Source organism: Chiroxiphia lanceolata, chromosome 1 (assembly GCF_009829145.1).
Source record: "Chiroxiphia lanceolata isolate bChiLan1 chromosome 1, bChiLan1.pri, whole genome shotgun sequence".
Lineage (NCBI taxonomy): Eukaryota > Metazoa > Chordata > Aves > Passeriformes > Pipridae > Chiroxiphia > Chiroxiphia lanceolata.
Window position 1 is genome coordinate 155,010,463 of NC_045637.1, and position 24,628 is coordinate 155,035,090.

Consider the following 24,628-nt stretch of genomic DNA (forward strand, 5'->3'; position numbering starts at 1 on the left):
CCCGAGTCCCGCTGTTGGAGAAAAGGTAATTGCGGAGCGCCAAGATTTTCCAAGTTTTTGGCGTTTTTGGGGAACTTTGGGATTCACTTGCACGCGAGAGAAAAAACATAAAGGGGTGGGAGAGAGGGGGGGGGGGGAGAGTCTGGGGTGAGGGGTTTTTTTTTCCCCCCTCCCTCCCCGGTGAAAACTCGTCCGAAAGCTCCAAGATAAAATTACTGGGGCTAAAAATAAAGCGGTGGTTGAAGCTTCCCCCACCCTCTGAACCTCCCACCCCTCCCTCGCCGCCTCCTTCCCTCCTCCCTCTCTCCCTCCTCCCTCCCTCCCTCCCTCTCTCTCTCTCTCGCTCCCTCTTTCTGTGTGTTTGCGTTCGACAAAGAAATGATTTGAACTTCCCACTGCCTCATAAAAGGGCAGCGGCGGAGCGGCGGGGCCCATATGGATGTGATTTTTGCCGTTCTCCCGCAGATGCCCGCGGAGCAGCGGCGGCCCCGGCGGCTGCGGCGCTGAGCGGATCCCGCTCCCCCCTTCCCCTTCTCCATGGGCTCCTCGGCCGCTTTTTGGGAGCTTCCCGCCCATCCAACCATGAGAAAACGGAGCAAAGGACCGGCCGCCCTCCTCGTGTGCCTTTCTGGCTGAAAAAAAAACCCAAAAAACAACCAAAAAACCCACACCCAAAAAAAAAAAAAAACAACCAACCAAACCCACCCCCAAACCCCCCCAAAACCTCTGGAAGCGAACAAACGACCCGACAAAATTCTGGAGGGGGCGGCGAGGGGGGGGGGCGGGAGGGAAGAAGGAGAAGGAGAAGAAGGAGAAGGAGGAATCAGCTGCGCTGGAAGAGCTCCCGTCCTCCCGCTTCCCTGAGCGAGCCTGGATGCTGGCAGGAGCCCCTTGGATATGGGATCATATCTGCTTTATCACAGCCTGGGTTTGATCCTCTGCTGCTCCGTGCTCAGCTCGGTCTACGCGCTGGTGAGTCCCGCTTTTCTCCGCGTTTCGGGATGTGCTGGAGGTTCCTCTGCCCCCGCTCCCCTTGGCCGGGCAGTGGTTTTCTCGCTGCCGGGGGGTGGTTTTCTCGCAGCCCCGGTGGTTGTTTCGCTGGCAGGCGCCGTCTGCGCGCTCGGGCTCCGGGGTTGTGCCGCGGCGGCAGCGGCAGCAGCAGCAGCAGCTGGAATTAAAATGTCTGAGCTTCCCCCCGGAGTTTGAATCACTTGGAAAAGCCAGAACGTGGGCAGTTTGACAGGGACCCGGCAACGGTGGCCGGGGATAATCTAAAGATCCCCGTGGGTAAAGGACAACTTTTCTTTTTTCCTTTTTTTTTTCTTTTCTTTTCTTTTCTAGTTTTTCTTTTGCTTTTTAATTATTTTTTATTTATATTCTTTACTCTTAATTCTTTTTATTTTTCTTTCACCTTTTCTTCTTCTTTCATTTCTATTCATTTATCTTTCATGTTTTCCTTTTCCCTATTCCTTTTCCCTTCCCCTTCCCTCTCCCCCTTTCCCCTTACCTTTTCCCTCACCTTTTCCCTTCCATTCCCTTTCTCTTCCCCTTCCCTTCCTCTTCCCTTTTCCTTTCCCCTTCTCTTCCCCTTCCCATCCCCTTTTCTTCTTCTTCTCCACCCCCTCAAGACCATTTAATTTTGATTTAATCTCCTTATCTTGCAAATCTCCTCAATCCCAGTGAAACAGTGCCTTCTTCTTTGGGATTAAATTTGGGAAGGACCTCAGAGTGCAGGTCTCACCCTCAGTTCCCACTCAGGACCAGGAAAGTTGGATTAACCCTTTGCTCCTTGGCACCATTTTCACCTGTTCCTGCCCACACCAAGGGATGAAAACGGGATAAATTCCCTCAAAACTGCCTCGCTGGTGGTGATGGAGAAGGGGATGAGATCTCCAGACCCTCCTGTGCAGCCCCAGGTGGTGTCCAAAGCCCTCCTGAAGTGCTGGGACACGTCCTGGGGAACCAGCCAGCAGATATTGATTTTTTTGATGGTCATCCTGAGGTGCCAGGAGCTTCCCTCGCTTTTCCCATCCCTGGAATCCCCGTTTCTCCAGGTTTTCTGGTGCAGGAAGGGGCACAACCACCACCTAAAGCAGTGTCTGCTCTCCAGGAGGATGGAGATGGGTTTGAAAGGGATTGGGATCACCTTCCCCCCTGGTTCCAGTCAGATCCTCCCTGACCCTGCAGGATCCACCACCTTGGGCCCTTTCCCTGGGTTTGGAAAGGACCCTTTCCCTGGCTTTGGAAAGGACTCTTTGGGACCTTGTGCAGGTCTGGGAGGGAGGATTTCCCCCACACTTCCAGCCTTGTGCTGGTGGGAAACAATTCCTCAACGAGGAGAAGCAGCCCCTCGGAAAACAATCTTTGTGTCAGTCCAGCCCTGCCAAAGGTCCAAAGAAACCTCTCAGAGCCCAAGGAAAATTGGGAGAACTGGAAGAAGCCCTTGGAGGTTTGTTGGGGTTTTAGTGATGGTCGAGGCTCTTCCTTTTGTGGGGTGGGAGCAGCATCTCTGGGACCACTTTGGGGTGATTGGTGACAGGGTGGGTCCTGCAGCACCTGCTCCCCCCCTCTCCAGCCCTGCTGCTGAAGGAAATCCCAAAATTCCTGCCCTTCCCACTGCTTTGGGTTTCTCTGTTGGCACTGGTGAAAATCAGGTTGGTAAAAGAGCCAGATTGGAGCTCAGGAAAATTCAGGACACAGAAAACACAGGCAAGGCTGCAAAGTGCATCTCCAGTGCCACTCCTGGCTCAACCCCCTCTCCCAGAACATCCCAGTACATCCCAGCACATCCCAGCACATCCCAGCACATCCCAGTACCTCCAGAAGGTGCAGAGGAGCAGCCACTGAGCCAAAAGCCTCATGTTGCCAGTGGATGTTTTATTTTTGAGCACTTTGGGATCCCAAGGGCTCTTCCCAGGAGCTCTGGGAGGTGACAGGGGCTCCCGACTGGGTGAGCTGGGCCTGGGCATAAACTGGGAACAGCTCTTCTGGAATCACAGAGGGACGGGGAAGCCAGGAAATCTGCTGGGAAAGCCCAGGACTATTGGCACTGCTGCACTTCCAAAAGCCTGAGCCCCTCAGCCGTGCTGAGCCTTGGGGGTCCCTCCCAACTCGGGATATTCTGTGATTTTATGACTCTGATTTCTGGTCTGATTTAAGGTCCTGCTGCTCAAAACCCCGCAGTTTAATTAGGCCCAGGCTGAAGTTCATGTTTCAGACACTTCCCTTGCTTTCCAAACCACTCTTGACAGCAGAAGGACTTGCCAGGAGGTTTATAGAGTTGTCCTGATGATTCAGGAGCTGCAGAGCTGTCGTGTGTCCCCCCCTGGCATCCACTGAGGCAGGAGAAGAAGGTCAACCCCACATCACCCCACTGTCCAACAGCTTCCAGGGTGCCTGGAACCTGATTTTTTCGGGCTGTTGTTGTGCCTTCCCCCGACTAATTTGATTTTTAAACGAATTTTGGGAACACAGAGTTGAGCCTTGAGAATACATCTCAGTAGATATAATGTAAGAAGGGTCGTGTGTGTGCTGGGTGTTTGGTTGGAGGGTCTGAGGGCTGTGCTGCCATCCAGAAAGGCACCATCTCTTAGGATGAACAAGCAAAAAAATCACTGGGAGTGAGAACAGAAAGACAAAGAAGCCAGGGCTTAATTTAGACTCAGCTTTAGGCTGAGCTCAGAGTGGTACCCGAGCCTTGCAAAGCAAAGCTCTGTTGTGGGGTTGGAGTCAGGAGGATTCCCGCAGACAGAGGCAGCTCCAGGGCACAATCCATCTGTCTGGGCTGGGAAGTCTGGAGCCTTGGGATCCATGACCCTGCTTCCCTCATTCCCTCTTTTCTGGGAGCTTTTGGGCTCGGTCACGTTGCAGCTCCGAGCTGGTGATGCTGGGATGGGGCAGAGCAAGAGGAGCCCTAAATGTGGAGCTGTCACTCCTGGTATTCCTCCTGCCAGGCAGCAGGGAGAGGGCTGGAGGCCCTTTTTTGCAGGAATAGTGCTGGAGCAGGGATGGGAAGGGATTCCTTTGGCCCCGTCCCTGGGACAGCTCTGGCAGCTGCACCTCTGCTCTGCAGCACAGGGGCTGGGGGACCCTGCAGAGGCTGCAAACCAGGGGGGAGGTTAAACACAGGGAAAATCCCTGTGGGATTGAGTCCTTTGGGAGCTCAAAGTGTGGGAATCAGAGCCCCACAATCCCTGTGGGATCAGTGTGGGGGAATCAGACCCCCACAATCGCTGGGGGATCAGTGTGGGGGGAATCAGAGCACCACAATCCCTGTGGGATCAGTGTGGGGGGAATCAGAGCCCCACAATCCCTGTGGGATCAGCTTTGGGGGAATCAGAGCCCCACAATCCCTGTGGGATAAGTGTCAGGGGAATCAAAGCCCCACAATCCCTGTGGGATCAGTGTGGGGGGAATCAGAGCCCCACAATCCCTGTGGGATCAGCGTCCCCATCCCAAGCTCTGAGGGGCAGAGAGAGGGACAGAGGCTGCTTTTGGGGTGGGGGGAAGCCTTGGGTGAAGCTCTGCTCTGCTCCAACTCCCCTGGGAATCCATTCCCAGGGAATTCCTCCCCCAGCATTTCCCCAGGAATGGTGTGAGCAGCACCTGCCCAAATAGGGAGTGGGATTTCGCGTGGATCGAGTGCTTTGTGCCCAAAATCTGACAAGGTGAGGGTGTAAATTTGGGTTAATTCTGCTCTTTGGGCTGGCTTGGGCCAGCCAGCCCTGCAAAACGTGGGATTGAGGAGAAAACTGGGAATAAAGGAGCTCTAAAAGGAGGGTCCAGCAGCAGCAGAGCACGGGAGAAAGGAGATGTGGGCACAGAGACTTCATCTGAAAGGTGCTGGGGTTGCTCCTCGTGGAAAAACCTCCCTGTGTCAGTAACAGTTGGACTCAATGATCCCGAAGGCTTTTCCAATTAAATACCGTGATTCTGTGTCCCACTCCCAGCCAAGAACTCCGTGGTTTGCTCTGCTGACCCTTTGGGTTTTCACTTTGTTTCCTCCTTTTGCCAGTCCCAGCCTGGACCCCCCAACCCAGCTGGCACTGGGGGAGATAGTCTGAATAATAATAATAATAATAATAATAATAATAATAATAATAATAATAAATTGACCAGCCTTCTGCAGGGCTTTGGGCCAGACCAGCTCAGGTTTGGGGAGCAGGTCCCAGGCTGAGTGGGCTGAAATGGGCTGAGCACAACAGGAGTAGGGGATGAAACGGGAGTGGGGATGAAATGGGAGAAAAAGGGGGAGTCTTGCCTTTCAGCAGCACTTGGTGGCTGCATTTTGGGGGATAAATTCTGGCAGGAGGATGGTCTCCTTGCCTTTTTTTGCTGCCTCCTGTGGTTCCCCAGCCCTGGCCCCACTCAGGCTGCCTGGGCAGGGCTCGAACTTCCCTCTGGTTTTGCAGAGGAGATACAACACCCCCCTAGAAATCCAAATCCCAAACCTTAGGGACTGGGAACCCTTTCTTGCAGTCACAACCCAAAGCAGGGACAAGCAGGGAAGTCCCAAGGGAGCTGCATCCACCCCATCACGGGGGTGTTGCCCAGAGAAGCTGTGGCTGCCCCTGGATCCCTGGAAGTGTCCAAGGCCAGGTTGGAGCAACCAGGGCTAATGGAAGGTGTCCCTGCCCATGGCAGGGGGTGGCACTGGATGGTTTTTAAGATCCTTTCCAACCCAAACCATTCCAGGATTCTCCGGTGTTAATCTCTGGCAGGAAAGTCCAGTAGAAACCAGAAAATTCCCCCCAGAGCAACACTGAGGCTCAGGCAGTAAAGCTGGGTTAAGGAGGTGCTGGCGGGTGTTTTGTTCCTTGTCTTGTTTCTTATTCCTCTGATCAGCTCCACATCCCCATAAATCAGGAAACAGAAGTGACTGGAAGTGAAATAATTTACAGCTGGAAGGGAAAAAGAATAATATTCTTCCTCGGAGCAGAGCCCGTAATAAAAAGAATAATGATAAGAAAATAATCCCACAGAGAGATCCCACAAATCCCAAGTAGTTCAGTAACTTCATTAAACCCAAGGCAGGCTCCAAGTGCAGGGAAACAATGTCTGAGATGTTCTTTGCTCCCCACACGCTTGGGAACGTGCCCGTCCCTGCCCCGTGTATTTACGAGAGACAGGATTGTTGTTGTTGTACTTTGGGATCGCTGATATCCCTGCTCTATAAAACACCCCGGGGGGAGAAGAGAAAGCAAACAAAGCCTTTGCAGCAGGGCAGCTCCTGGGCTGGCAGCTCAGCCCACACCAGCCAAAAAAAAAAGAGCCCAGCTGCCCATGGTAAGCCTGGCCTGGGCAGGCTGGGCTTTGTGCTCGAAGGGGGGGGTCAAGGCTGGAGGAAATGAAACCCGAGGGGCGGCTTTGGGGGCCTGGCAGTTGTTGTTTGGGTTGTGGCCTCCTAGAAATAGCCCCGGGGTGATGTTTTGGGCTCAGGGGGATTATCCCGGCGGGGGCAGAGCGTCTGCACACCCAGGGATCCCCCCAGGCAGCTCGGGCAGGGACAGCTGGGGCTGCTGCTCCCAGCCCTTGGAAAAGCCATGCTGGGAGGCTCAGGGTTGTCCTACAGCTTTATCTCCTGTCACCTCTCCCCGGGCTCAGGAGGGACCCTCCTGGCTGCAGGATTTCCATGCTTCTGGGAAACGCAGCCCTGAGCCCATCCGTCAAATTCCGTTGGGATCCATCCCTAGTTTGGGAAGTTATTTGGGGCATAGACACAGAACTCATCCCACTGAAAGCCCAAATCCCAGCTTGGACGGGTCAGTCCCTGAACACCCCATGTGGGGTGAGGGGGTAAAACCCCTCTCCTGGCACTGGGAGTGTCCAAGGCCAGGCTGGAGCAACCTGGGACAGTGGAAGGTGTCCCTGCCCGTGGGATGAGCTGGCTTTTAAGGTCCCTTCCAACCCAACCCATTCCATGATTTTCTGATCCCTCTCCCTGCAGTCAGTGGCAGAGCTGTGGCTCCAGCCAAGCCCTGCAGTCCTTGGATTTTCTTTGTGCCTAAAGACCAGGAGGAGGGAATAGCAGAGTTGGACTGGAGACACTTCCAAGTTGAACCCCTCCCGTGAGCCGGCCCTTGCTGCTGCTGGGTGGCTCCATCCTCATCCCACACTGGGATGAAGTTGGACACGTGTTTAGGCGTCACCTTCGAGCCCTGGCCCCTCCAAACCCCCTCCCCTCCACCCCTGGATCAAAGGGAGAAGCCAGCAGGGCTCCCCCAGCCTTTGGGATGGGCTGTTTCTCTCCAAAAGGCCGAGAGCAGAGAGGTCTCTCTGTCTGTTAAACTCCTGCTGGGAGCGAAATTAGTAACAATTACAGCTTAAAAAAAAAAAAATAAAGGAAAAAAAAACCCTAGAAAAATCTCTTCTCCTGACCAAAAGGATGAACTCAACAGGCTCAGCCTGTGTTAAAGTTTAGACCTCATCAAACCTGTGGAGAATTTGCCTCCTCCCTCCTCATCCCTTGGCCCGCAGGACGTAATTTGCCGTCTGGGCCCGGAACACCTCAAACCTCAGCCGGGCTCGCAGGACTAAAGCTGAGCTTTGTGTTGCATCTTCGGTGACGTGGCCATAAACAAATTATCCCCGGGGGCTGAACCCCGGCCAGCAAATACCTGCTGGGTCACACTGAGCTCGGCTGTCTCGTGGCGTGGGAAGAAAACACTCCGGGCTGGTGTTGATGGCCCTGGCTTGGCATTAATCCCTTTATTTCCACTGAGGCCCGGCTGGCTCTTGCCAGTGATTAGAGGGGCTCTGTGTTTTAGGGTTTTCCTTTCCCCCTCAGAGGCTCAGCTTGGGCTGACTTGCAGAAAGCTGATTTACAAGGCAGGAAAACTTCGGGCCGATGGGCTCCTGACACGGATCCCTCCCGCAGCTCTGAGGGGATGGGTTGGTTGGTGAAATCTTCTGTCCTTCTGTCCTTCTGTCCACGTGTTTTTCCCATCACCCAGCAGAGCAAAGAGGGGATTTCTCTGCCTCTTTTCCCTCTCACCCCTCCAGCATTCCCGGTTCGAGGCATTTTAGCAGCGCAGGGATTGTGCTCCCATCTCCCTTCTTCCCTCCTTATCATTCCATGGGCTGATCCAGCTCCCCGAGCTTCCCAAAACTAACCCAAGCTGGAAAAGAGCAAATAAACGAGGAGAAGGCTTTGAGCTGGGTCAGGGAATGGATTCTGCAAAGGTTTGCAAAGCGAAGGTTTGGGTGAATCCCTGAGGCGTGTGAGGGAGAGATCAGGAAAAGAAGGGCTGAGCCACCAGTATGTGCAGGTTTGCCCTGATTCCATGGATGTCTAAACTTTAACACAGGCTGAGCCTGTTGAGTTCATCCTTTTGGTCAGAAGAAGAGATTTTTCTAGGGTTTTTTTTCCTTTTTTTTTTAAGCTGTAATTGTTACTAATTTCGCTCCCAGCAGGAGTTTAACAGACAGAGAGACCTCTCTGCTCTCAGCCTTTTGGAGAGGAACAGCCCATCCCAAAGGCTGGGGGAGCCCTGCTGGAATAAAGCCCCCAAATCCTCCATGGGGCAGATCCACACCCCATCCCTGTTGTGCCTCCCACTTTTTGGCAGTAAATCCACACAGAGAGAGCAACGTGAGCCCAGAGAGGGCTCTGTGATACCTCTGAGCCTCCTCTCCTTCAGCCTCACCATCCAGGGGCTTCTGGGCAGGGTCTGTGTCTGAGCAGGGAAGTCCTGCCCGGTTCCAAGTGGTGGTGCAGGATAACCCAGGTCAGGGGGGTTGGATATGAGCACACTGGGCAGGGTCTGTGTCTGAGCAGGGCAGTCCTGCCCAGTTCCAAGTGGTGGTGCAGGATAACCCGGGGCAGGGGGGTTGGATATGAGCACCCTCTTGGGTTTGGGGGGGAAAATGAGTTTAGACTTGTAGACATGAGGTGTTTGGTGCCACTTGGCTTCAGGGCCAGAGGGCAGGACCCAGTGCCCTTCTTTAGCAGCACAGACTCAGAATTGGCCCAGGCAAGGTCAGGTCCTGATGGCAAACCAAGGCCCCTCTCTCTCCTCACACTCTGTCCTCCCCCAGCCCTGAGCATTTGCAGAAGGGATTTCTGGAGCTTTTCCCACCCTTGTTCCATGAGGAACAGGGAGGGCACAGGGGTGGGTGGGAGTTCTGGTGCCCCTCTGTGTTGGTACCACGGAATCCTGGGCTGGTTTGGCTTGGAAGGGACCTGGGAAGGATCATCCAGCCCCACCTTCTCACCTGCTCCCTGCTCTGGGGCTTCCAGGGACACTCAGATGCTCCAACCAAACCATTTCCCTGCGTCCAGAGGGAGGAAGATGTTGCTCCAGGCAGGACTTGGCCAAGAGCCAGCCCACCCCAGCCCACCTCTCTGACCCTTCAAAGTCCAAAGGGGTTTGGTGTCCCCGAGTCCTTCCCCCGTGACGACCCCGAGGGTTCGTTCCCCCCCACCCAGGGGAGCCTTGGCCTCCTCCCAAAGCCCTCTGAGCTCAGTGTGTGGGGCAGGAGCTGCTGGCTCAGCAAAGCAGGCTGGTTATCAGCTTTTCCACATGGCTGCCCCGTTGCTGATCAGGGTTCCTCGATGTTATCTCCCTTCCCCTCTCTCCGAGAATTCCCGGGGATCTATCTGCTGGCTCTTGCCACACCAAGAGCAAGGAGCAGTTGCGTCTGCAAAGGTTTGAATGTCACTGGGTGTCCTCAGGAAACCTTCTGTTGCCCTCCTGAGCTTTGGCTTGGTGGACCTGAATGGGATTATTTATTTTTTTTTGTCGCTTTGAGGTTTTTTTTTTTATTTCTGTACGTTTTAAAGGAAAAGTGAGTGACACAAAAACCTGCTGGGGTCGAGTGATGAGGCACTTTTTAAGGAGCAGCAGATGGTTGGGAGTTACCACCTCTTGGGCACATAGAAGAGGACAAATCATCCCTTTACTGATACTTGGTAGGGCTTTCAGGGACTTTGGAACTGTTCGAGACCACTATTAAGTCCTCCAGTTGATGTCCCTGCTCGTTACAGGAGGGATGGGCTCCACAGCCTTTAAAGGTCCCTTCCATCCCAAATTATTCCATGATTTAATCACCTTGTTGTATTCACCTGGTTCCTATGAGATTGTCCTGGTTTGTATTTGAGGACTCCAGGGATTGCAGCATCCCAGGAGAGAGCCCTGGGCCCGTTCCCTGCGCCGGCGATGGGAAAGGGACTGGTGGCAGACACGGAAAAATGGGATATTTCTCCACCCCAAGCCCTGGGAATGGTCTCTAACACACCTTTGGTGACACAGCAGGGCCAGGGGCTGCTCAGCTGGAGGAAAACATGGGCTGACCTGCACAGCAGTTAATTAATTAATTAATTGCTCTTCCCAATCCAAACCCATCCGGCCGCGCCTGAGATCACCCGGGAGCAAACAGCCGGGAGCTTCCTTTTTTTCCACGGAATCCTAAAATCCCAGAGTGGATTTGGAAGCCCACCCAGTGTCCAGCCACGGGCAGGGACACCTCCCCCTGCTGAGGGAGCTTTTATTTAAGGCAAAGATACAAATCCAACCCCGAAATCCAGTGCGAACTCCGGGCTGATTCCCGTGAACTTCCCGTGCTCTTTCCCTCTATCCCGCTTTTCCTGCCTTTGCCTCAATGTTCCCTCGACTTTCCCCCTCCCCTCCCACATCCCGAAGCACTTCTCCTTTCAGACGCTGAGCAATCAGAGCTAAAGTGGCTCTGAGACACCAGTGATGGGCAGGAAATGACCCGTTTGTCCCAAAGCACTCGGAGGGAGAGATCAATAAAACAACATTACAGCTATTTCAGGGTTTGCAATTTGACTCAGCTCGATAAAAACACAGCAAAAAAACCACCCTAAAATAAAAGTGGGAGGGAGCTGATAAGAGGTGGGACCGGGAGGAGATGGTCATAACAGCTTTAAGGTGGAAGAGTGCAGATTTAGAGAGATTTCAATTGGATAAATGGAAAATACAAAAGCACACTTGGATTTTTTTAGGCATTTCCAAGTTAAAGTCACTTTTGGAGCTCTCCAGGCCCAAGGTGAGGTTGTTCATTTTTTACCTGGCCATGGAAAGAAAAAAGGGAACAGAAAAAAAAGGACAGTAAACAGACCAAAGCAGAATAAAACTGAACTAAAGGAGTTTTAGACATGGAAGGAATTCTTCCCTTTGAGGTGGTGAGGCCCTGGAATGGGTTTCCCAGAGAAGCTGCCCCTGGATTCCTGGAAGTGTCCAAGGCCAGGTTGGAGCAACCTGGGCTAGTGGAAGGTATCCCTGCCCATGGCAGGCGGTGGCACTGGGTGATCCTTAAGGTCCTTTCCAATCCAAACCATTCTGGAATTCTCTGACAGGGATGATTTTCACCTGTGCTAATCCAGGTTGGCCACTGGATTGGGATAAAGCAGGATAGGGCTGGGTGGGCCTCAAGGTTTTATTCCCTCAGCTGTACAAAAACATGGGATTTGGGACAAAACCCTGGGATCTGGGATGAAATGGGGGCGTGTGTCCAAGTGAGGGTGTCACTGCCCAGCTCTGAGTCCCACCAGAGCCTTGTTAAACCCTCTGGGAGCATCCCAGCACAGGATCCCCATGTGGAATCCCAGCTCCATCTCCAGCACGGCTGGAGTTCCTCCCTCAGCCTTTCACCACCACCACCAGGAATGTTTGGGGTTGTTCCTTCCCTCTGTTCCGTTCCCAGGATCGCGTTTTCTCCGGGATTCGCCATAACCACGGAGCTTGGGGGGATGTGGAGGCTTCTGCTGGAGGAGCTCGGCAGGTCCTGGGACAGCTGAGTGCAGGCAGGGAGAGCCAAGGGAAGCTGTGTCCAGTTCTGGACCCTCAGCTCAGGAAGGACATTGAGGGGCTGGAGCAGGTCCAGAGGAGAGCAACGAGGCTGGGGAAGGGACTGGAGCACAATTGCCATGAGGAGAGGCTGAGGGAGCTGGGGCTGTTCAGCCTGGAGAAGAGGAGGCTCAGGGGAGACCTCCTCACTCTCTGCAACTCCCTGACAGGAGGGGGGAGCCAGGGGGGGTTGGTCTCTTTTCCCACCCAACCATCAGCAAGACAAGAGGGCTCAGTCTTCAGCTGTGCCAGGGGAGGTTTAGGTTGGAGATTAGAAAGAATTTCTTTGCAGAGAGGGTGCTCAGCCATTGGAATGGGCTGCCCAGGGAAGTGGGGGATTCTCCATCCCTGGAGGTTTTTAAGCTGAGACTGGATGTGGCATCAGTGCCATGGGCTGGGAACCACGGCGGGGTTGGATCAAGGGCTGGACTTGATGATCTCTGAGGTCCCTTCCAACCCAGCTGATTCTGTGATTCTGTGATTCTATGATTCTATGATTCTATGATTCTATGATTCTATGATTCTATGATTCTAAGCTCAGCTGAGGGCAGGCAGGGAGATCCAAGGGAAGCTCAGCCGAGGGCAGGCAGGGCTCTGCAGGAAAACCGGGACACACAGGGGGAGTTGGAGAAGCCCCACCGGCACATGTTGGTCCTGGATGGGAAGGGAGAGAGCTCTGCAAGTTGAGCTGGATCAGCTGACAAACCCCCCCCCCCTTTCCAGCTGCATCTCCAAACCACGCTCAGGAGCTCCTGGAGAGCCCTGGAACAGGAGCAATCCGGGGGGGTTCCGTGAGGGGTGAGAGTCACTCGTGCTCCTGGGGGGGGATGAACACCCTGGCAGGCTGGAATGTTCAAACCACAGCACAGGGCCGGGTTCCAGTGTGGATTTGGGGCCATTCTCCAACCATTAGCCCCGAATCTCTGAGATTTGGGGCGAATTTCGTGCCGGTGTTTCAGGCAGATTGTTCAGGAGGTGAAGCTTTTGCTTCTCACTCCCACCCGAATTTTTAGGCTGGTTTTGCCCTCCCACCCCTTCTGTCATTGACAATTTCACTGTGAGCAACAAATTGAGCTTTGAAAGCCTTTTGCAGCTCTTTTGTAGGACTGGAAGTGGGAAATCAGGCTGTTGTGGGGGCTCCTGATTGACTCTATCATCAGCCAAAGATGACTCAGGTTTGTGGAGCAGCAGGGGAAGGGAAATTTTCAGCTGGGAAAAAAAGGGACAGTCAGAGCTTGTTTTGCCCCCCACCCCCCCCAGGTGAGGATCTGTGCCTGGGGCTGTGCCAACAGGTCTGAGCACAGCAGGATCTCCATGGGGGTCGATGCAGGCTGGGCTTGGCTCTCCTGACTCAGCACTGCCGGCGGGATGAGGGCTCCGAGCTCCCCGGAGAGGCCAAGCCAAGGGGTGACCTGAGGGTCATCTCAGGGGGAGATGGGACAGCCAGAGCTGGGGCAGGGCCCAGGTGCCAGCCCTGTGTCCTTCCAGAGGGTGGTTGGGCACTGCCCAGGCTCCCCAGGGAATGGGCACGGCCCCGAGGCTGCCAGAGCTCCAGGAGGGTTTGGACAACACCCTCAGGGATGGGAGGGGGGGATTGCTGGGGTGTCTGGGCAGGGCCAGGGGTTGGACTGGGTGGTTCCTTTCAGCTCAGGATATTCCATGATTCTGGGGTGTGCCAGTTTTCCCGGTTCCATTCCCCTGGAGGTGACTCCCTCCAGTAATCCCTCCTGGAATTTCAGTGCCTCCAAACCTGCAGCAGGAGAGGCATCCAGTGATCACTGGGAGAACCCATGGGGGAGGATCCACGGGCACCTGGAGCGTAGGGATGCTGCCATCCCACAGGAAAAAGCATGGATCCCCCATTCCAACGTGCCCCAGGGTTCATTTGCTTCTTGCAATGGGTCACAGCCTGATTCTTTTCACTCCAGAACCTTCCTCCTCCTTCCCATCATCTCCTGGGGGTGAGGATCCATAGGGTGGGCCACCACCCTCCACCCCTGGAGCACAGGGATGCTGCCAATCCCCCCAGGAAAATGCATGGATATCCCATTCCAACGTGCTCCAGGGCTGATTTGGCCTCATTCTTTTCACTCCAGGATCCTTCTCCTCCTTCCCCATCATCTCCTGGGGATGAGGATCCCTGGGGTCCACCCACCTCAGGACTCCTGGAGTGTAGGTATCCCACAGGGAGGTTTAGGGATGTCCCATTCCAACGGTGTTCCAGGGTTGATTTGGCTTCTGGCAATGGCTGGGAAGGGGATACTGGAGTTGGGAAGGGGATACTGGAGTTGGGAAGGGGATACTGGAGCTGAGGGGCTGGAGCTGGGAAGACGATGTAGGAGCTGGGAAGGGGGTGCTGGAGCTGGGAAAGGGGATACTGGAGCTGGGAAGGATGTGTTGGAGCCGAGTGGCTGGAGTTGGGATGGGGATACTGGAGTTGGGAAGGGGATGCTGGAGCCAAGTGGGTGGAGTTGGGAGGGAGATACTGGAGCTGGGAAGGAGATGGTGGAGCTGAGGGGCTGGAGCTGGGAAGAGGATACTGGAGCTGGGAAGGGGATGCTGGAACTGGGAAGGGGATGCAGGAGCTGGGAAGGGGGTACTAGAGCCGAGTGGCTGGAGCTGGGAAGGGGATGCAGGAGCTGGGAAGGGGGTACTGGAGCTGGGAAGGGGGTGCTGGAGCTGAGTGGCTGGAGCTGGGAAGGAGGTGCTGGAGCTGGGAAGGGGGTGCTGGAGCTGGGAAGTGGGTACTGGAGATGGGAAGGGGGTATTGAAGCTGGGAAGGGGATGGTGAAGCTGAGGGACTGGAGCTGAGAAGGGGATGCAGGAGATGGGAAGTGGGTACTGGAGCTGGGAAGGGGATGCAGGAACTGGCAAGGGGGTGCTGGAGCTGAGAAGGGGATGCTGGAGCTGAGTGGGTGGACCTGGGAAGGGGATGCAGGAGCTGGGAAGGGGCTGCTGAAGCTGGGAAGGGGATGGTGAAGCTGAGGGGTTGGAGCTGGGAAGGGGGTGCAGGAGCTGGAAAGGGGGTTCTGGAGCTGGGAAGGGGGTACTGGAACTGGGAAGGGGATGCTGGAGCGAGGAAGGGGATGCAGGAACCGGGAAGGGGATGCAGGAGCTGGGAAGGGGGTGTAGGAGCTGGGAAGGGGATGCAGGAGCTGAGAAATGGGTATTGAAGCTGGGAAGGGGGTGCTGGAGCTGAATGGGTGGAGCTGGGAAGGGGATGCAGGAGCTGGGAAGGGGGTACTGGAGCTGGGAAGGGGATACAGGAGCTGGGAAGGGGATGCAGGAGCTGGGAAGGGGGTACTAGAGCCGAGTGGCTGGAGCTGGGAAGTGGGTGCTGGAGCTGGAAAGGGGGTGCTGGAGCTGGGAAAGGGGTGCTGGAGCCGAGTGGCTGGAGCTGGAGCAGTCATACCCCGAGCCCTGAGGGTTCCCCGAGCCCTGAGCACGGCCCCCCCTCGTTGGAGCGGCGTCCCGACCCCGCTCAGCTCCCGCCGGCACCTCCCGCCGCTACCACGGGAGATTTGGGAATAAAACCCCTATCCCAGAAAAAAAAGAGGGAGAAGGGTCTGCAGGGAAGCGAGGAGAAGGGTCGTGGGACGGTGTCCCGGTGGTGCCGATCCCGTCGGGATGTGGATCGGGACATTAATGGGGGTTCCAGGGTTTGGGATGGGGGAGACACCCGCGGTTGGGGGCTGGCAGAGATCGATCCTAACACGCGGCTCGGGAAACGGGAACGGCGGAATTCCAGAGGGACGGGATGGGAGGGAATGGCTGGGCGTGGGGGGTGGGAATGAGGTGGCAACGGGAAGAGGGGAAAAGGACAAAAATAGGACAAAAAAAGGACCAGAGAGGGAGGGAGAGGCAGAGAGAGAGGGAGAGGGAGAGGCAGAGGAGGGCAGGGGGAAAGAAGGAAGGAAAGAGGGAAGGAAAGAAAGAGGGAGAGGAAGAGGGAAAGAGGGAAAGAAAAGAAAGGGAAAGAAAGAGGGGAAGGAGGGAAGGAAGGAAGGAAGGAAGGAAGGAAGGAAGGAAGGAAGGAAGGAAGGAAGGAAGGAAAGAAAGAGGGAAGGAAGAGGGAGAGGAAGAGAGAAAGAGGGAAAGAAAAGAAAGGGAAAGAGGGGAAAAGGGAAAGAAAGAGAGAAAGAGGGAAAGAAAAGAAAGGGGAAGAAAGAGGGGAAGGAAGAGAGGAAGGAAGGAAGGAAGGAAGGAAGGAAGGAAGGAAGGAAGGGAAAAGGAGAGAGAAGGAAAGAGGGGAAAGGAGAAAGGAAGGGAAGCAAGAAGGAGAGAAAGAAAACCACGTGAGTGATTGCAGGTGGAAAATGTCCCCAAAATTATGGCAGTTGCTTAAAATATCCCGAGCTTTCCAAAAAGGGGAAGTTTTGCTTTCTTTTCCTTTTCCTGCCCTTGTTCTGACCCTCTGGAATTAATCACCTCCAGCTTCTTTGGGGAAGAGAGCAGGTGAATGCTGGGGGTTATTTGAAATGGGAACTGTGTGTCCCTCAACAAATGAGTCCAGAAGTCGAGGCTTAAAGAAAACCACTTTTAAAACGCATCAGATAAAGGAATGAGAACTCCCAGTCCTGATGTTCTCCATGTCCTTAAAGGAAAATGAGTAAGAAAATCCTATTTTCTTCTCCCTGTATGTCCTTCACCCTCTGGAAGGAGTTGGCAAAGTGAGTGTCTAAAGAGCTGGGGGGAGTTACTGAAATTAAAAGCTCTTTTGCTGTTGGTTTTTTTTCACCTTCAACATCTCTAGGGGGAGAGGAAAGTGTCAGGGCAAATTAAAAAAAATCCCAATATTCCGCATTTTAACTCCTCTGGGGGTCAGTGGTGTTTGTTTTGCTCCTGGAGGAACAGGTGTTCTCCTGAAAGTGCCTCAAAAGAGAATTGGTTTCATTTGTGAAGTGTTTTTGGGGGTGATTTGGTCTTTTGCTGCATTTGGGATGTTCTCACTGAAGAGATCTTGGTGTTCGAGTTTTCTTGGTTAGATTTGGGAAATGCACTTTTGCAAAGAGCAAAACCTGTGTTTTGTGCCCGAATTAAAAATTGAAAAATATGTTAAAAATGTGTCCTGGATGTGGCTGAAAGGGGAAAGTCATGGGAAGAACAAAGTGATCAGAGAATCCTGGAATGGTTTGGGTTGGAAGGGACATTAAAGATCATCTCATTCCACCCCCTGTCATGGGCAGGGACACCTTCCATCATCCCAGGTTGCTCCAACCTGGCCTTGGACACTTCCAGGGATCCAGAGGCAGTCACAGCTTCTCTGGGAAATCCATTCCAGCCCCTCCCCACCCTCCCAGCAAGGAATTCCCTCCCAATATCCCACCTAACCTTGCCCTGTTGCAGAGATCTTTGGGGAATGCAGGGACTGTCCTGGACTAAGTGAGCACAGGGATTCCAAGGAGCACAGTGAGCCTCTCCCAGGGGGATAATTAGGAAACTGCTTTCTCCTCCAAGTGCTCCTGTTTCCTCCTGGCTGGGTTGGAGCTGGAATATTTCAGAGCCAGAGACCTGTCCAGGCTCATCCCTGCTTCTCTTGGACATCCTGGGAAGGAGACTCCTCTTGCCTCCTCTGAGATGTCCTAGTGGATCCCTGGGTTTTACGGTCTGGGCTTGTCCACAGAGCTCCAGGAGCTCAGGGATGAGCCTGGGCAGGGCTCCAGTTGGGAATTTTATCCTTCCTTTCTGTCCAGAACGTTGGGCTTCAAATCCAATGGCGTCCAAAATTAATATAAAACGTCCAAGATAAAATGTTCAACCTCGAGACCAAATGTCAAAAATGCTTTTGTTGGGAAAAAAAAACCACCAAAAAACCAAATCCAGAAAACAATAATTTCTCTGCTTGTAAATTCAACTCCTCGTTTCAAAGACTGGAAGGAAAACATCCACCTGAACAGGGACTTCTGGGAAATGAATTCCAAGTCCCTGCCCCTGCCATCTCTTGGCTTTTCCATGTGATCCTAAGAGTGGCTGGTTGGGTTCCATCAGAGACTCACATCCTGGAAGCACAAATCAACAATCAAACCTGCTGGGTCAGGCTGGACCTCCCTGAGTTTGGGCCTGTGGGGATGGACACCAAGGGGTTTGAGGAAGGGGGATAAAAATCCCCAAATCCATCATGAACCGACATGGAGTCACCCAGTAAGGTCCACACCTCCCCCAGGAGAGGGTGAAGGCCCACAGATGGTGGAGAAAGGTTGAGAGCCACCACTCAGCCAACAGTTCCCCCAATTCTGGGGTCAAGGAAATTGTTGAATGCCAATATTTCCTTCAGACCACCAGGATTTGAATCCCTTGACCTTCAGTTAAAAATCCAGGTGATTTTTAACTAAAATCCAGAACCCTGGTTCTGGAGGGAAATTTGGGATCAGCTGCCAAGACCTCATCACCCACAGGGTGTTGTGGAGCAGGTTGTGGGAACACCAGACTGAGCTGAACCACAGCTGGGGCCAACCTCACTTTATCCAACCTCATAAAAACGATTTCTTGAGGGTTTTTTTCCTTGACTCAGACCTCTCGTCCCACGTGAGGGAGTTTGTGTCTCCTGCTGCTTTGCATCTTCCTGCTTTGGTTGTATCTTCCTGCTTTTTTTGTATCTTCCTGCTTTTCTCCCAGGGTCTGTGGGAAGGGCCTTGCCCAGCACACCAGGATGGATATTTAACCTTCCTGTGGCTGAGGGTGGGGATGACTCCACACCAAACCAACCCCTGGGTTATTCCTGGCTCTTCCAATCACCCTGGGGTGACTTTTGAGAAGCCCCTTCCCTTTTTGGGGCCAAACCCAACATTTCCCTGCCCTCCCCCCTCTGAAATCCATGTGGATTTAGTGTCTTGTTTCGGGTCAAGAAGGATTTGGGTTGTGAGGGACCCTCAGGGTGCAGATAAAGGGATCTCAGAGACACTCTGGTGATGCCAATTCCTGCTCCCAGGGGTTTGACAGCAAATCCCAGGGAAAAACAAGGCTGGGGGCTGGGAGAATCTCTGTCCCTGTGGAGGATGGAGCCTGGCCAGGGAACCTTTCTGCTTCCTCATGTTCTCTGCTGCAAATGAGCCCAGGATGGGAGGGAATAAAGAAATGGAGTTAATGGATGTGGGAGATCATTCCAGGGGAACTGTGGTTTCCCTCTGAAACACCCATTTTCCCTCTCCCCTGCCCCTCAGTGCTCCTGGATGTTGTTTCACTCTCCTGGCCACACGACTTTGGGCAGGGGACCAGCTTGTTTGCTCCAAAATTGTCTCCTGTCTCTTCTTCCCAGGGCCAGGAGTTGGACTCGGTGATCCCTGTGGGTCCCTTCCAACTGGGCAGATTCCAGGGTTCTTTCTCATTAGGAGGGGCAGCCTTTGGTTGTAAAATGTCCCTCCCTCGGGCTCTTCTTTAATATCCAGGTGCCCATTTCATCCCTGGATCTCTTTGCTTTGTGAGCAGAGGCAGAGAAGGATTCAGGTGTGCTGGAGAAACCCTCCCCCAGCCCTTGGCAAGGCATGACCAGGGAAGGATCTTCCACCAAAGGATGGAAGATTCCACCAGGATTTTCCATCAAAGGCTGGGAAAATCACAGATCCTCTGGGTTTTTCGTGCTGCCTGGACTCCAAGTTGAGTCCTTGAGTCCTTCCTTCTGAAGGCTCCATCCAGGGCATCAGAGGAGCCTGTAGTGTTGGCTGCAGCATTAATAATGGCAGCATTCTTTGGCTGCCATGGAATTCCTTGTGACAAGTGAAAGGTCACCAGGCTGTGTCCTGTGGTAGCCCAGGAGCAGCAGAGAACTCATGATCTGGGAGGCTGAGGAGGAGGGGAGATGTCTGGTCTAGAGAAGATCAAGGGGACACATGATCCCAGCCCTCCCAACACATGAAAGATTTCTGCCCAGGGGAAGGAAGAGGGGGGGAAAAAAACTGTTCCTTAAGCCCCTCGGGGATTGGAGGAGCTGACCTTGGATTGGTGGGAAGGAAAGTGGAGCAAGAAGCTTCCCAGGAGCACAGAGGGAGAGTGGATTGCCTGGGGAAGGGAGGGACTGGTTGTCCCTGAGAGGGTCTCAAAGAGCTCCAGCACCTCCCCAAAGTACAACAGAGCTCGTTCTGCCTTTGGGAAGGGAATGGACACAGTCCTTCCCACCAGCCCTGTGTTCCTGACAGGATTATCCCAAAGAACCCCCAGCCCAGCCCCTCCAACCGTCCTGGAGCCTGAGCTTCCTTCTCCAAGGAAACTTTCCAGAAGGGGATGGATTAAAGATTTTCCTGCAGAAAAGGAGGCTCAGGGGGGACCTTCTTGCTTTCTGAACTACCTGACAGTGGTTGTACCAGGTGGGGTCGGCCACTTGTCCCAAGGAATAAGTGATAAAAGAAGAGGAAATGGCCTCAGGGATGGGTCAGGATGGATATTGGGAAAATTCCCTCCTGGAAAGTGCTGTCCAGCCCTGGCACAGGGGTGGAGTCCCCATTCCTGGAGGGATTTTAAAGCCCTGTGGATGTGGCACTTGGGGACATGGGGCAGGGGTGACCTTGGCAGTGCTGGGGGATGGTTGGACTCGGTGATCTTGGAGGGCTTTTCCAAAAAAAAGTGATCAGGATCTCCCAGGAACCCCGAGACAGCCCCCTGTGCACACAGTTCTCCTCCAGGGAAGGAGAGGAGGAAGCAAAGAGCTTTTCCTCAGGGAACCACCACGTTTCTGTGCAGAGGAAGGTGGTGAGTGGAGGGCGGGAGGAGCCGACATCCCGATCCCAAAATGCCATCCCAAAATGCCATCCCTCTAGGCCAGGAAGCCCAACGGCCCGGGTAGATCTATCTGATGGAGCAGGACATCGCTGGGAGGCTCTTCCCGAGTGTTCCTGTCCCAGAGCAGATCTCGGGGCTGTCACCAAACCCTTCCTCTGTCCCGCCGAACAAAAGCCCTTCGCCTCCCGCCGGGCTGCCTTGCCTTTGTTATGTAACTGTCAGTGCTCTCCCGGCTTTTTAACTGCGGGAATGACATTCTCCAGAGCCTGGCCGGGCTCCAAGGGATTTCAAATCCACATCCCTTGGCTGCCAGGCGCTCGCACGGCGTGCCAAGGTCTCGGAGACGGCCTTCAGCCCGTGGATATAACGCCGAGGGTGCGATCCCTGGAGCAGATTCCCAAATATTCCCGGCCCCACGTGCGAGACTGGGCTGACAGGAGATGGTTTTCATGGGAATGACCGAGCTGAAAGCTGCTTTGTATCACTGGAATCCTGCAAACAGCTAAAGCAGGCCAGCCAAGTCTCTCCCTGGATTATTCCCTGTGTTTACTCCGCTGGTGGGATTTTATGGAGTGTTTGGATTTGCTTCACATCCCGACTTTCTGGGTTGGCACAGCCGGGATCTTCCCCCAAGGAACGAGGGACAGGACAAGATAAAGCAGCCTCGAGCTGTCCCAGGGGAGGCTCAGGTTGGATATTGGGAAAATTCCTCCTGGAAAGGGTTGTCACACCCTGGCACAGCTGCCCAGGGCAGGGATGGAGTCCCCATCCCCGGAGGGATGGAAAAGCCCTGTGGATGTGGCACCTGGGGACGTGGTCAGTGGTGGCCTTGGCAGTGCTGGACTCGATGATCTTCAGGGTCCTCTCCAGCACAAATGATCCTGGGATTCTGTGATGTCACAGCAGAGCCCGGGAAGGTGGGAATTGGGTGCATGGACACAGCAGGAACCTGGATCAGCCTCTGTCGGTGCCCAGGGCAGGTGATCCAAGAGGGAATCTGTGTCCTCTGATCCTGCACCTGATTTCCAGGCTGTTGATCCACATTTTCCAACATATATGGGGATTTGTGGACTTGAGTTCTCTGTCGGTGCTGCCAGTTCAGACCCCCAAAGCAGAGATTTTCTGTGTTTGAATCCATCTCCATATCCCCTGTGTTTGAATCCATCTCCATATTCCCTGTGTTTGAATCCATCTCCATATCCCCTGTGTTTGAATCCATATCCCTGTCTATGAATCCACATCCCCAGTGTTTGAATCCACATCCCCAGTGTTTAAATCCATATCCTTTGTGTTTAAATCCATACCCCTGTCTTGGAATCCAAATCCCTGTGTATGAATCCATATCCCCTGTGTGTGAATCCACATCCCTTTTGCTTAAATCCATATCCTCTGTTTGAATCCCTGTGTATGAATCCATATCCCCTGTGTCTGAATCCATAGTTCCCTTGTGTTTAGATCCATATCTCTGTTTGAATCCATATTCCCTGTGTTTAAATCCATATCCATATCCCCAGTGTTTGAATCCATATCCCCAGTATTTGAATCCATATCCCCAGTGTTTCAATCCATATCCATATCCCCAGTGTTTAAATTCATATCCCCAGTGTTTAAATCCATATCCATATCCCACGTTTCAATCCATATTTCCAGTGTTTGAATCCATATCCATATCCCATGTTTCAATCCATATTCCCAGTGTTTGAATCCATATCCCATGTTTCAATCCTTATCCATATCCCACGTTTCAATCCATATCCCCAGAGTTTCAATCCATACCCCCAGTGTTTGAATTTCCAGAGGGAGAACCAGTCCCCTCTAAACTGGTGCCAGTTCTGCTCCCTCAGTCACCAGCACTTTTTGGGAACAACCCCAGCTCTGGCTCAGGATAATCCTGTGCCCCATCTCCCTGCCTATCCACAAATAAACACGGAGCCAGTGCAACCAATGGATCCAATTAATGCTCCCACTCCTCTTTTCCTCCTTCTAAATGTTTATTCCTCCTTGCTCCTGCTCCAGCCAGGGAATGTGGGGATGCTGCCTCTCCTGGAGCTCCCAGGAGGGAGAGCAGATCAATTTTTAATTCCATTTCCTTCCCTCCCCCTCATCCAACAGCGCAAAGCACCTCAACGAGGGAGAAGGCTGGGAAGTGGCAGGTGGGATTTCTAATTCCCACCAGGGTGGGAAATAAAGGCAGGGCTGACCCTGGATGTTTCTGTCGACCTTGCAGGAAAAAGGAGTCATATTTTCTTGCCGAAGTCACGGGGTTGGCCTCGCAAAAGGGATATTTTTTTGTGCTGCACTCTTTAAAATTCAGACCCACAGCAGCTCTTCTTGTGGTTTCTGGCAGATGAGGGAAGGAGTGAGGCAAAGTCTGGCCCGGAGAGTCAAAATCTGACGGTCACCCAGTCATTCTTGGGTTTTCTCAGTCATTCCCAAGTCCTAAGGAGTGATTTAGCCCCAAAGTCCTAAGGAGTGATTTAGCCCCAAAATTTTAAGGAGTGATTTAGCCTCAAATTTTTAAGGAGTGACTTATCCATATCCCCTGTGTGTGAATCCATATCCCTGTGTGTGAATCCATATCCCCAGTGTTTCCATCCATATCCCCTGTGTTTAAATTCATATCCCCAGTGTGTAAATCCATACCCATTTCCCTGTGTGTGAATCCATTTCCCTGTGTGTGAATCCATATCCCCAGTGTTTTAATTCATATCCCCAGTGTTTAAATCCATATCCATATCCCTGTGTGGGAATCCATATCCCCAGTGTTTCCATCCATATTCCCTGTGTTTAAATCCATATCTCCAGTGTTTGAATCCATATCCATATCCCTGTGTGTGAATCCATATCCCCAGTGTTTCAATCCATATCCATATCCCTGTGTGTGAATCCATATCCCTTGTGTTTCAATCCATATCCCCAGTGTTTAAATCCATATCCCCAGTGTTTCCATCCATATCCCCAGTGTTTAAATCCATATCCCCAGTGTTTCCATCCATATCCCCAGTGTTTAAATCCATATCCCCAGTGTTTCCATCCATATCCCCAGTGTTTAAATCCATATCCCCAGTGTTTCCATCCATCTCCATATCCCTCCAGAAGGAGGTAAAATCCTCCTTCTGTCTTCAGATGTCAGAAAGCTGAGAACCTTTCTGAGTTGGTCACCCCACCCCAGCATCCCTGGAAGTGTCCAGGTTGGACAGGGCTTGGAGAAACATGGGCTAGTGGGAGGTGTCCCTGCCCATGGCAGGGGGTGGCACTGGATCATATTTAAGGTCCCTTCCAACCCAAACCATTCTGGGATTCTCAGGATTCCATGAAGGGAGTATTCAGCTCCCAAACCTCTCCTACACTGAGTTGTCCCCATCCAGCCCCAGTTTCTCTCAGCGAGCTCCAAGGGCAGTTCACACAGAAACTTCCAGGATCTCAAGCAGGATGGAGAAAACCTTATTCCAGTCCTCACTGCGTCCGTGAAATCCTTGAGGTTGGAAAAGCCCTCTAAGATCATCGAGTCCAACCCTTATCTCAGTCCTGCCAAGGCCACCACTAAACTACGGCCCCAAGTGACAGGGGCAGTGATTCTAGGATTCCCAGATAACAACCTATCCAGAGGGACCTGGACAGGCTGGATCCATGGGCTGATTCCAACGGGATGAGGTTCAACCAGGCCAAGGGCCGGGTCCTGCCCTTGGGCCACAACAACCCCCGGCAGCTCCAGGCTGGGCCAGAGGGGCTGGAGAGCAGCCAGGCAGGAAGGGAGCTGGGAGTGGGGATGGACAGGGAGCTGAACAGGAGCCAGAGTGTGCCCAGGGGGACAAGAGGGCCAATGGATCCTGGCCTGGCTCAGGAACAGGGTGGCCAACAGGGCCAAGGAAGTGATTCTGCCCCTGGACTCAGCGCTGGGGAGGCCACCCCTGGAGTGCTGTGTCCAGTTCTGGGCCCTCAGCTCAGGAAGGACATGGAGGGGCTGGAGCAGGTCCAGGGAAGAGCAACGAGGCTGGGGAAGGGACTGGAGCACAATTGCCATGAGGAGAGGCTGAGGGAGCTGGGGCTGTTCAGCCTGGAGAAGAGGAGGCTCAGGGGAGACCTCCTCACTCTCTGCAACTCCCTGA

The 24,628-nt window shown here is 53.5% G+C and overlaps 1 protein-coding gene across 1 annotated transcript in view; it reads left to right on the forward strand.

Annotated features, from left to right (window-relative positions):
• Positions 1-321: 321 nt before the first annotated feature.
• Positions 322-24,628, forward strand: part of PTH1R (parathyroid hormone 1 receptor) — a 105,796-nt gene continuing 81,489 nt past the window's right edge. Inside the window, exon 1 of the mRNA XM_032681460.1 lies at positions 322-972. Coding sequence (XP_032537351.1) covers positions 898-972 — 75 coding nt within the window. The 5' untranslated portion in view covers positions 322-897. The remainder of the gene's footprint in view (positions 973-24,628) is intronic.